Source organism: Musca vetustissima, unplaced genomic scaffold (genome assembly GCF_032173495.1).
Source record: "Musca vetustissima isolate MV318-11 ecotype Yass unplaced genomic scaffold, APGP_CSIRO_Mvet_v1 utg17518, whole genome shotgun sequence".
Taxonomy (NCBI): domain Eukaryota; kingdom Metazoa; phylum Arthropoda; class Insecta; order Diptera; family Muscidae; genus Musca; species Musca vetustissima.
In genome coordinates, this window is record NW_026872791.1 from 1 (window position 1) to 13,607 (window position 13,607).

The 13,607-nt window shown below is 34.2% G+C and overlaps 1 protein-coding gene across 1 annotated transcript; it reads right to left on the reverse strand.

The window, feature by feature from the left end:
* Window positions 1–1,461: 1,461 nt before the first annotated feature.
* On the reverse strand, window positions 1,462–11,819 carry LOC133338597 (glypican-6-like; the record flags this gene model as incomplete). Its single annotated transcript, XM_061546766.1, has 3 exons — window positions 11,583–11,819; window positions 1,893–2,049; window positions 1,462–1,728 (listed from the first exon to the last, which is right to left on the reverse strand). Coding segments are annotated over exons 1-3 (612 nt in total), but the record flags the coding sequence as incomplete, so codon positions are not given.
* Between the last annotated feature and the right edge of the window lie 1,788 nt (window positions 11,820–13,607).

Sequence of the window (13,607 nt, forward strand, 5' to 3'; positions counted from 1 at the left end):
GATTGATGTTGACTGTACACCAAATAATCGCCTTAGAAAAGGCTACGTCTGTTAGGATACATATGTAGAATATCCCCAAAGTGGTGAAGGGTATCATATAGTCGGCCCAGTCCGACTTTACTACTTTCCTTACTGGTTTTTTTTAAGATTTCTCTCACATCAACCTATTTTCTGAAAAAATATTTTCCGGGTCCTACAAATTAAACAAATAACATAACCTCTAATGCATGTGAAATGCTCTCCAAATATTATTGAATATATAGCAAAAAATATTAACATCTTCTACTAATCAATCAATGAATAATGGCAAACAACATCAAAATATAAATACGTTTTTATTTATTATTATTGCTTTTATCTTGCAGAGATTTTGAATTAATAAATTTGAAAATTTATTTGTACACTTCGGCGGCGGTACACCTATTGTTGCGGGCGTTAATAATAAATTTTGCAAACAGATTTCGGTACTTCTTCAAATGGGCAATAATCAAACACACTTTTGTGCTTAAAAAATATATTAAACAAATAAACAAACACTCATTTTGCTATAAAGAAAGATATATTTATGTATGTATAAATAAATTTATTTAGACAATGCGCAAAAGGTGATGTTCAAATTGAAACCTGTTTAGAATAATTAATAACAAAAAAATGACAAACGAAAAAGTTTTTTTTGGGCTATTATTAGAGATATCTTCAAATTGGTTGATATTTTTTAAATGGTTAATAGGGTTTGTCGTTTAAAAATTATCTTTCAGTTTTTTTTAATTATCTTATTGTTTTTTGTCAATATACTAAATATTGCTCGCCCCCACTAACTGTAACTTTGTTTTAATATAAAAAAACGAGAAGCTGTAGAAGTCATATACATAAATTAGTAGGCAGTAGGCCCATCCACACACACAGACTCTGGCACCCATTACAGATATATGCAAAAGCTTAATAAAAAATTATCATTTTTTTGACATTAACTGGTTGTTGATAAACAAAAACAAGAAGTCAACTTTTGTCTTTTTGAGACAAAAGAAAACATATTTTTCTTTAATGATCGTTTTGTATATAAGGGACAGACAAAAGGTTATTGGGGAGAAACTTCTCCCACACCTGAATCAAACTGCATGTGCTTTGGCATTTTGGGGTTTTAATTTAATTTTTGGTATTTTGGTTGAGATATGATTTTTTAATTTCCCCCATTAGTGGACTCTATTATATATGAAAAAACCTCCCACTGTGCCTTTATATCTATGTAAATTTCGCGATTAGTGTTTGACACGCACAAACTAATACACTTTTGTGTGAGATTCCAACATATTTTAGCTAAAGTATTTTGCATACAAATTAATCGTATGGCGCATGTGTGTATTAGTTATTAGTAGTTATTTACTTTAAATGGAGGTGTTAAATTAGTAATTGTTGTTTCTGTGTTTTTGGGGGAAATTAAAATCCAATTTTATTACTAACCTGGAAATTCATAATGGCTTCGGAAATTTTAATATTAATTGGTTCGACAACCATAACAATATTAAAAGAGCCCAATAAACGTTCCGCCACCTTATCCATAGCACCGGCAAAATTCTCCCATTCCGTATCCAATTCATTGAAATAGTGTAGGCAACCTTTGATGACATTAACACAATAATTCGTACAGGGTTTTTCCGTATAACCTTTGCACGAGCCACAGTGTTGCATTTTGGTTAGGGCCGATGTACAATCGGCATTTAAACGTATCTGGAAAAGAGAAAACAAATCATAAATAAATGTAGTATACTTTTAGGAAAAACTATATTAGTCATGGAATATTTTTTGAAAATAACAGCTGATTGGTATTTTTTTATTTAAAATTTCTTTATAAAACAAAATAATAGCACATGATTTTGTGTTGAAAAACTTACATTAATTAACCGCTTGGAAATATCCGCCGCCGTACTCAATGCCTGACCATAGGTTCTTGTTGCCACAAATGATCTTTTAATTTGGACGGATAGTTTGTCGGGTACATCTCCGAATGGTTTCAGATCCTTCATATATTTGCTGACACATTGTAGGTATCTGAATAAAAGAAAGAAATTAATTAAATTAAATGTTAGGAACAAATATGAAAAAGTACAGGAAAAGAATTATAGTTGTACAGAACTGGGAAGTTTTAAAGGGATATTTTAAACGCCACTGGGAAGCTTTAAGGCACTATTATATTCTAAATGAATTCAAGAACCCGGAGTATCAAATGAATCCTGAGCACTCTAGGATTTATTTTGGATTCAAATACATACACAGAAAAACATCAATGTGAAAAATATGAATATTTTCATAATTTGGTTCATAGTTAATTTTTTACATATTGTACATATAACTCGCTTTCAATACAAGTGAAAATTCTTATAATCGTGGAAAATACAATATTTTTTTTTTCCAAAAAAATGTAAAAATTTCATTAATATCACAAATAGTTTCCAACATCTTTGCGTTTGTTTTCCATCTTTCTCTCATTTTTAACAAAAACAAAAGCATTCCATTGCATGGTGTTTGTTATTTTTGCTACTGTGTTTTTAATTGACAACTGTTTCTCTTGCTAACAACCACCGAGGAATCCCATTCTATTGTGACTATTTTTGCATTCCATTATTTCATTATTGCAAACGAAATGGTGTTACAAAATTCCCATATGTATTTTCCAAATTATTTCGATATAAATGCTAAATATAATATATCAATCAAGTGTTGATACGAAGAACAAACTCAACCAAATGTTCAACATTGTATATGGTGAGAACATGAACATTTCAGTAAATAAGAAGAAAACCCAAAAAAAAACCAGTAAGGAAAGGAGTAAAGTCGGACGGGGCCGACTATATGATACCCTTCACCACTATGGGTATATTAAACAGGACTATTAACATAAAATTGGATGAAATAAAATATGTGATATTTATCTAAATGTGAATCTACCTAGATCTATCCATAAACATGTCATTCGTTTGTTACAATGGGACAAAAGTATGTAAATCGACTTCAAACAAATATAAATAGGTCATCCGTTGGGCTATATCTGTACTTCTAGAAAACGCAACTACGCAATTCTAGGCTCAATTTTGTAAGTTGTGCAAAATTTGATGTCAATCTGACTAACATGAGCAGTTTGATGCCCAATTTACTTGAAATCGGGCGAAAATATATATGGAAGCTTTATCCAAATATTAAGCGATTTCAAACAAACTTGTCACAGGTTAGGTTAAACTAATTCCAGAACGTTTTGTTCCTATTGGTTCCTTGGTGCGTCAATTACTTAAAATCAATCTATAATAAAAAGGAGCTATATCTAAATCTAGGCCGATTTTCACTAAACAAGGCAGACATCACTCTAGGCTCAATTCAGTACGTTGTGCCAAATTTAGTGCAAATCGAAGGATATATATGGACTTTGGTGCACCATTTACATAAAATCGGACGAAACTATATATTAGGGAGCTATATCTAAATCTGGACCGATTTTCTTGAAACTTGGCAGACATCATTCTAGGCTCAAGTCAGTACGTTATGCCGAATTTCGTGCAAATCGAAAGATATATAGGGATTTTGGTGCACCATTTACATAAAATCGAACGAAACTATATATGGGAGCTATATCTAATTTAGGACCGATTTTCTCGAAACTTGGCAGACATCACTCTAGGCTCAATTCAGTAAGTTATGCCAAATTTCGTGCAAATCGAAGGATATATAGGGACTTTGGTGCACCATTTACATGAAATCGGGCGAAACTATATATGGGAGCTATATCTAAATCTGGACCGATATTCTCGAAACTTGGCAGACATCGCTCTAGGCTTAATTCAATACGTTATGCCAAATTTCGTGCAAATCGAAAGATATATAGGGACTTTGGGGCACCATTTACATGAAATCGGACGAAACTATATATGGGAGCTATATCTAAATGTGGACCGATTTTCTCGAAACTTGGCAGACATCACTCTAGGCTCAATTCAGTACGTTATGCCAAATTTCGTGCAAATCGAAGGATATATAGGGACTTTGGTGCACCATTTAAATGAAATCGGGCGAAACTATATATGGGAGCTATATCTAAATCTGGACCGATATTCTCGAAACTTGGCAGACATCACTCTAGGCTTAATTCAATACGTTATGCCAAATTTCGTGCAAATCGAAAGGTATATAGGGACTTTGGGGCACCATTTACATGAAATCGGACGAAACTATATATGGGAGCTATATCTAAATCTTGACCGATTTTCACGAAACTTGGCAGACATCATTCTAGACCTAAATGATTAGGCTGTACCAAATTTCGTGCAAATCGAAAGATATATAGGGACCGTTTACATTAAATCGGTTAAATATATATATGGGTTACGGTTAAATATATATATTCCCAATTTCAATAGGGTTCGTCCTTGGGCCAAACAAATGAGCTGTGCCAAATTTCATCCAATTCGGATCATAAATGCGACCTGTACTTTGCTCACAAAAATACATGGACAGACGGACGGACGGACATGCATAAATCGACTTAGAAAGTGATTCTATGCATATTCTCAAAAGGAACCATGTGTCTATCTCGTTTCCTTTTGCCTGTTACAAACATATGCACAAAGACATAATACCCTGTACCACAGTGTGGTGAATGGTATAAAAAAATAGAAAACTTAAAACAAAAAAAAAAAAAAAAAAAAATAAACCCCGCCACTACCACTACCACACGCTGCAATTTTTTTTAATTCTCTCTGAATATTCAATTTAAATACACATTTTAATGTAGACAACATATAAGGGTCCTGACCGATGTTTAGGTATTACAAAATGTGCTGTAACACTCAGAAGAATCATGTCCATGTTTTGCCAAAGAAACAGTAGACCATTGTCTTCAATGTTCTATAACATTCGTTGAATTTGCCTCGTCTTCGAAGACCCATACAACCGATAGCTGTTTTGGTTTCGGTCTCATATGCATATATATTTAATTCCCCATTTGTGGCTTTTGAAGACTTCGATTTTCAAAAATTCCAATGGAAATATCAAAAGCCGCTAGGCAACACTAAGTGCTGCCTCGGCCAGAAATATTAATAGTAGATCTCATATAATTCATGTTGAACACTTGGGATGGAGTTCAGACATGTCTAATAGCCTAGACAGACGACAGCCTTAATTTGCATTAACAGCCTTAATTCAAATTAACTTGTACATTATCCTCATTTTTATGTGTTGTTAATGCACAAAATCAAACTGAATTTATACTGAATTAAGCAATTTCAATATGGCAATGCTGTAGAAAATAAATTGATTGTTGTCAAATTTGTTTACATTTCGAAAATAAAAATTAGAAATAAAGGCAAAATTCAACATTTCTTCAAATTTGGAGCTGTTTTATCTTCATTATAGCTGTTAGTTTTCCTTCCTGTCATGTATCAATTTCAAAAAGATGTAATCCTAAAAAATATTGTAAATAAATGTCAATATTTTCTTCCTACACACAGACAAACAATAGTTTTGAAACAAAAAACTGGTTCATAAATGCAGAAACTCTCGTCTGTCAAGGGTAAATTTTAATTCAAATTAAGAACTTGTTAATGCAAATTAAGGCTGTCGTCTGTCTATGGTATAACCGAAGTCTGAAAGAACTTTAAAGTGTTTATGGCAACACCATGCACAAATCAAGGAGGCGTTGTTTCTAGGCAAAGGTAGATGACAGTCCCATTATATAGAACAGTCTACAACAGACCAATCATCTAGAGAGCGGGAATAAAAACCATTATAGCGAAACTATTACATCGCCTAATCGAGTTAGATGTTGCTTTTATTACGGACAACATATACCATAATACCACCAGGATACATTGGAAAACCGAAACTAAACTCTATATGTTATTAGGTACTGGGTATTTTAGATACTTTGATAGTCCTATACGAAATATTCAGATGATTTGTATTGCCTCAACCACACATGTATATTGTAGCCAATGTATGATTTATGTTAAACACTTGGGATAGAGTTCAGACATGTCTAACCGAAGTCTGAAAGAATTTTAAAGTGTTATGGACCCCAACTACCACGGAACATTGAAGGAGGCGTTGTTTCTAGGCAACGGTAGATGGCAGTCCCATCACCTAGAACAGACTACATCAGACCAAACATCTACCGAGCTGGAATTAAAACCAATTTAACGACTAATAGATGTCATGTCATAATATAAGCAGGATCAATTGGAAAATCGCGAAATTTTCAGAATCATTTTTCTTAGTTGCCAATTTTAAAGTGTTCAACGACAACCTTTAGATATAGGACACTGTCGTTGATATCCATAATATAAGCAATATAGTCAGTAAAGAGGACAGACATCTTTTGAGAAAATTAGTTCCAATTTTCTTTTGTATAATGACAACCAACAATATATATGTTTATACGAACGTACGAATATGTATGTGAAAATTAATCTCTCTATGGAAGTATTAGAGCTTTGTTAAAACAAATGGAAAATTTGCATTTCAAATAATAATAAAAATAAAATAAAAACAGAATAGCAACAACAACAAAACGAACGAACTCATATTAAGTTTAATGAAACTTAATGCCAAAACACACATCAGCGAATACGACATTAGTTGTGTTTTATTTTTGCCATTTTGTTTCGACTTTCTTATGACACAAAACAGAAACAACAACAACATCCATGTATAGATGGATATTATTGTAGGGCATAAATGTGTTAAAAACAAGTCGAAACTAAAATTCTGTGAAGCAGAACCCTGAAAAAAACACGAGCTACAACAAGGGATATTCTGCTTTGTTTGTGTGTGACACTTTTTCCATTTGTTCTTTCTTCTATTTATTTCCTACAACTCAAAACTTAAGTGAATGAATGAGCAAAGGAATGAATGAATGGCCAAGTGATAAATTTCTGTTTGCGAATAAAAACGTATCAGCCCGGCTAAGAACCACCAACTCACACCACCACCCTCTCCCGTTAACCAAACAATCAGTTTAGTCAGTCAGTCAGCCAGCACTTGTAAGTCTGCCACATTAACTCGTTGCATTAAATACGGCTTAAAACAAACATATACCAGTCAGTCAGTCAGCCAGCCAGCTAAGCAGCGGCGATTCGATTCGTCTGAAATCTACTCTAAACCTCTTTGCAAAAAATACAGAGCGGAAAAAATAAGGTTGACAATTAAAACAAAGTACAATAACAATAACAACAACACAAATTGTTATTCTCAAAAAAAGGGGTTTAATGTTTCAGAGAAAATGCAAAGGAAATTTTTGACGGAAGTAGTGGATTCTAAATGGGAAAAAAGGGAAAAACTTCGCACGATTTGGAGTGAATGAAATAAATGCGAAATCTATTTTGGAGATTGTATAGGGAATTATTTATAGGTCATACAGTTAGATTCTTGGGGCCAACAGTTAGGTGGCGCTGTTCCCGCGTTTGAATCCCAGTTCAGGGAAAACCCTTCTTTCAAAAAAGTTTTCGAATATTTAAAAAGAGAAGCTTACATGCCCTTCTAGTTGAAATACATCCGAAGCCTCCTGACTGTATAAGCAAGGACGCCAATCATTACACAAAACTCAAGGTGACTATGTTCCTAGGCAACGATAGATGGCAGTAAAGTACATTTTTGACGGAAGTATGGAGAAAAGGGGAAATACCTTTGCAATATTTGAAGTGAATAAAATAACTGTGGAATGTATTTTGGGGGGATGTATAGGGAAAAAGCTATAGATCATACACAGTCATAACTGAAGTGCATAAACTTTTAGGATAGATTCTTGAGGACAATAGGTTGCGTAGTTCTGTTGATAGTGTGCTAGACTATTAACCGATGGGTTCCTGGCTCGAATCGCAGCGTTGGGAAAATTCTTTTAAACTGGTTTTCAAATATTTGTAAAAAGTGCCTTATATCCCCTCCAGATGAAATGCTACCGAAGCCAGATGACACTTTTATACATATTGATGCTTTGTGGATAAAATGCTTCCGAAGCTCCCTGACATGTTAATAACCCATTTCGGAATCAAATCAATAAATGAGGGTACCACAAAATAAGCAAGGACCGAAACCACTGCACAAAACCCAATGAGACATTGTGTCTAGGCAACGATAGATGGCAGCCCATCATCTAGGATAGGCTGCATTATACCAATCATCCACTTTGCTGGATTAAAAAACGATGATTGATGAAACTAACACAAGGACATATTAATGCTTTGTGGATAAATTGCATTTGAAGCCCCCTGACATTTTAATAATTAACTTCGGAATCAACGTCAACAAATGAGGGTACCACTAAATGAGAATGGCAGAGGATTGCGCCCTTATAGGAGGACGGAAAGCACTAAATAAGCAAGGGGTCGAAACCACTGCATAAAACACAAGGCAACGATAGATGGCAGCCCATTATCTAGGACAGGCTACTTTAGACCAATCATTCACAAAGCTGGATTAAAAAACAATGATTAATGAAACTAACACAAGGACATATTGATGCTTTGTGGATAAAATGCTTCCGAAGTTCCCCTACATTTTAATAACCAACTTTGTAATCAACACCAACAAATGGGGATATTACAAAATAGTAATGTACGGAGTTATCGCCACCTTTGGAGGATGTTGCGCATCAGCAAGGACCCAAACCACTGGACGCAACGCAAGGAGACATTGTTTCTAGATAACGATATTTGGTAGCCCCATTATTTAGGACATGCTGCATCACACCAATCATCCACTCAGCGGAAATAAAAACAATGATTAATGAAAATAACCTACATGACTTGGATCCCTATGCTCCCCAGAGGTGTAAAAGCAGACAAAAAGGGGACAACTGCATTTAAATATGAGAAAGTCACTGTAATCAAAATAAAATCTGTAGTAGAAAAGTTTGTTTAACAAAATAGAGACAAATAGAGCGCTAACATTCATAGGAGATTAATGGTTAATAGCTAAACAGGAACTGAGTACATACTATAGGTATATAAAAGTTAATGCAACAGAAACACGATTTTGTCAAAGGGAACCTGAGCAGTTTCTGTAAGTAAATAAAATTTTAGAACCCGATTATTATTATTATATTAAACATATTTTTGGCCAATTGTACTTTCGATGTTTAATGAACCCCTGAACTTAAATAAAATAAGTTTCTACTCGTTGGATTCTGTATAATTTGACAATCGTCTAAAAAATGTTCCTGTCGAAGAAATTTGGATAACGTGGAGATATTCAAAGATCAATCCAGCGAAAGTTCTTTGTGAAAAAACGCACTTTGAAGTGAATGGTAGCATGGGCCTTCGGCTAAACTGATAGGGACGTTGGGCCCCACAATTTTTTCCTGGAGTTTTCAGAGAAGTCTAACCATTTTGTACCATGACAATGCGAGCTTTAACATATCGGCTCAAACCAGCGTCTTTTTGGCCAGCCAAAATGTGTAAATGATAGAGTATCCGCTGGATAGCCCAGACTTGGGCCCCATGACTTCTAATTATAATGTCATATGAAGAATATTGATGATAAATATTCGCATTTTATTTAATGTGAGCAACGTTGGGCGCCAAACTTTTTCCTGAAGTCTTCCGATAAATACGAAAAATGAACAATAGAATTTGAACCCTTGTGCACCATGACAATGCGAGCTCTTACACATCGACTCAAACCAGCACCTCTTTGGTCGGCCAAAATGTATAAATGATGGAGTATCCGCTGTACAGCCTAGCCTTGGACTCCATGACTTCTTATTTTAATCGCATATAAAGAATAAAGTGCGTGGTATTTCGATTTTTATGATAAATATTCGCATTTTATTTCATAGGTCTGATCAATCCGTTTGAGCAATATTGAGCGCCATTTTTTTTCTTGAGTCTTCAGAGGCAAAAAGCGAAAAATTAACGACAGAAGTTGAACCATTGTGCACCATGACAATGCGAGCTCTTACACATCGGCTTAAACCAGCACGGTTTTGGTCGATCAAAATGTGTAAATGATGGAAAATCCGCTGTACAGCCCTTGACCCCCATGACTACTTCTTATAATTGCATATAAAGAATAAAGTGCGCTCTTATATATCGGCTAAAACCATCGTCTTTTTGGCCGGCCAAAATGTGTAAATGATGGATAAACCGGTGTGCAACCCAGACTTGGACCCCCGTGACTACTTCTTATAATCGCATATAGAGAATAAAGTGTGTGGTAAATGATTTAGAAGATAAATATTCGCATTTTATTTCATAGGTCATGTGACTACTAATCCGTTTGAGCAACATTGGGCGCCATTTTTTTCTTGAGTCTTCCGAGAAAAAATGCGAAAAATGAACGACAGAAGTTGAACCATTGTGCCCCATTGTGACAATGCCAGCTCTTACACATCGGCCAAAACCAGTGCCTTTTTGGCCGGCCAAAATATGTAAATGATGAAATATCCTCTATACAGTCCAGAATTGGATCCCATTTTATTTCATAGATATTGTAGCCCTTCTGGCCGTTCTGGTCTGCAACTCCGTTCAAAAGCTTGGCCCATGATATTCCCATTAAAAAGTTGTATTATAAATACATTAAAGGTATTGTAAAATGTGTCATCCCAAGGAAGTAATCCCTTTATATTCATAGGAAATGTCACCAACGACACTTAATGCCACCAAATAGTCAAACCTATTTATTTTTTTTTTCACATTAAAAGAAAATAATTTGGAATAAAACGTTTATTTTTTACCTAAAAAGGATTATTAAAAAAAGCGTTAAAGAAACCTAAGCAAAAATAAAGGTTGCCAAAGTTCACAGTTTAATTTGAAACGTTTGTCAGTTCTTTTCTTCATTTGCGTTTCATTTTACAGCAATTGGGAAGAAGAATTGACAAACAAAAAAGTTCGTTAAGTGCAAGTAACACGAGCCGTTTCTATTTAATTTCTTTGATGACAGAGCGGGGTTTAACAACAAAAATGGTTAAAAAAACAATTCTCTGTTTCCTTCTAAAGTTCTGCCATGGCTTGTGCTGTTGTGTGACAAAATCAGAGCCCTTTTGTTGGTTAAGTTCATAGCCATGGACTTGACCATCAAAATATATATGGTCGTATGAATAATACAATATTTGTATGTATAAGTTGTTGACTTGATGTGTGTGGTTGCATGACTGTCAGTCATCAAGTTCGTTGTTGTTGTCGTTGGTGTCCACGATCCGATGATTTTAGCAAACATTGTAAATGATTTGACCACAAAAGTACCGGTTAACAGTTCAGATTTTATGAATGACTTTAAAAAGTAGCCCGACACACAAAGTACGTATGACAGTAAAAGGAAAACAAATGTCCAAAAAGGAGACAACTGCAACCAAAACAACAACAACGAAAACCATCAAATGTGTATTTGTGTGTTCGGACAGCAGAAGTGCGTTTATGTTGTAAAGCTCAAATTACCGTTGTATGGACACAGTTTTTTGAAAAGACGCTAAAGTGGAAATTTATACATGGGAGTTTTAAATTTCACTGAAGGCGTATTGTCAAAGCAAGCGTTGGGTGGCTTAAATGTTTCACATATCTCTATATAGTATAATATCATAAATTATTTTTTTATTTTATACTTACTGTTCATCAAACGTATACTGGACATTGAGAACTTGAAACATTTTCTGATACAGGGTACTGAAAAAGGTATCCATTACATTTATGAGATCGCTTCGCCCACGATTATAATAGTTTTCCAATTCACTGAACAAATCCGAAAAGACATAGGCATTCTTTTGATATATTACACCGTAGGTTCGTGTAAACATATTATTGAATTCGGTTTTCGATTCTTGTAAGAGTTTGCGAAAATTTTCTGAAAATAGAAAAAAACAAATGTGTTTTTGGATTATATATGAGTTTCAAAAAATATTCTCGTGGATTAAAAATAAAAAACAAACATAATAAATTGAATTTTTCGAAATTTAAATTATATTGACTTTTTATTGGGTCATGACAATTAAAGAACACGCTGGACACCAAGTTAGGTCAATACACCCTTAGTCAATTTTAACAAGTAGAATAACAAAATTGGGATAAGAATGAATACGACCTACAGATTTAAAACAGGTTACATATCCACTAATTTTATTTTTCTGTGTACAACACATATCTATACTCTCATTAAGAATGTATACAATCGAAATCATATATAATGACAGTCAAAGGAACAGCGAAATTAGTCGCTATATGCAATAGTCGTTATAAGTGAAAAAAGTAAAAACTTTTTCGGAACTTCCGGATAACGTCGTTAAAATCGGATGGATGTGTCGTTTAAAATTGATGTCATGTTTTGGTATTCTGCATTCTTGGTTGCTGAATGAAATCTCTTCATTGCAGAACATTTTTAACAGAGGTCTATGTTATGGCACATCCTCCATATAAAGGTTCCGACCTATTTACGGTATTTTGACCGCATTCCTGGCCGCATTTTGCAAACATTATCAATATGATTTTGGACTTTCAGAGGAGAAAGGGGTTTATGGTTTGGACTCCCCATAACGGCACTGATCAATTTTGTAGTATTTTGAAAAATTTTAAGCATTTCGATTTTTTTTTGAGGCTAAGAGATTTACTCTCAGAAAAATTTTAATAGAGGTCCATGTTTTGAAATATGCCCCCATGTAAAGGTACCTTCTATTTTCGATATTTAGGAGGAGATTACCGTATTTTTAACATTTTAGTATAGTATCCGGTGCTGTTCCATGTTATACTTTTTTAAAGGTTTCAGTTGCTTTTTTGATCCGAAGTAACATAAATTGGCATTCAGGGTTTTTTAAGGTTAAAATATGTCCTCGCAAAAACATTCAATAGTGATCTACGTTTTGATACATTACCATTTTCTTTTTTTTAAAGTTCTAACAACATTTTTCAACGCATGTGGTTATAATTAGTGATTCGGGCTTTCAGATGAAAACGGAATATCCCAGTTTACGTACCATTTTGCAGTATTTTGAAAGTTTTAATCGAATTTTCGATCGAAAATGACTGTGGTTTTTATGTCGGATTCTTGGAGGCTTAAAGTTTTCCCGAAAAAAATGATCAGTAGTATAAAATAGTATTGAACATAATACCTTCTTCCACACATAGGTACTGTCCTTTTTATAGTATTTTGAGGGTCCTCATCAAATTTTCCAACCAATTTGGCTGTAATTAGTAATTTTTCATACAATGTCCTGGGCTACTTTCTGAATGTTAAAGGTCCTAGCATGATATATAAATCTGTGCATCGTGATATTTAGGTCAATGGATAAAAAACATCCTGACAGAAAATTTGTATTTGGGATGCTAATCACCATACTCGTATAAGGATATAGATAGAATCTTTACAGATTTTTACGAAACTTAGCATACATCATTCTAGACTCAATTCAGTACGCTATGCCGAATTTCGTGCAAATCGAAAAAACTATATGGGATTTGATGCGTCATTTAGTTAAAATCTAACGAAATATATATGGAAGCTATATCCACATCAGAACTGATTTTACGAAACTTACACACATCATTCTAAACTCAAGTCAGCACGCTATGCAAAATTTCGTGGAAATCGAAAGAAATATAGGGGCTTTGGGCTAAAATCGGACGAAAATATATATCGGTTTA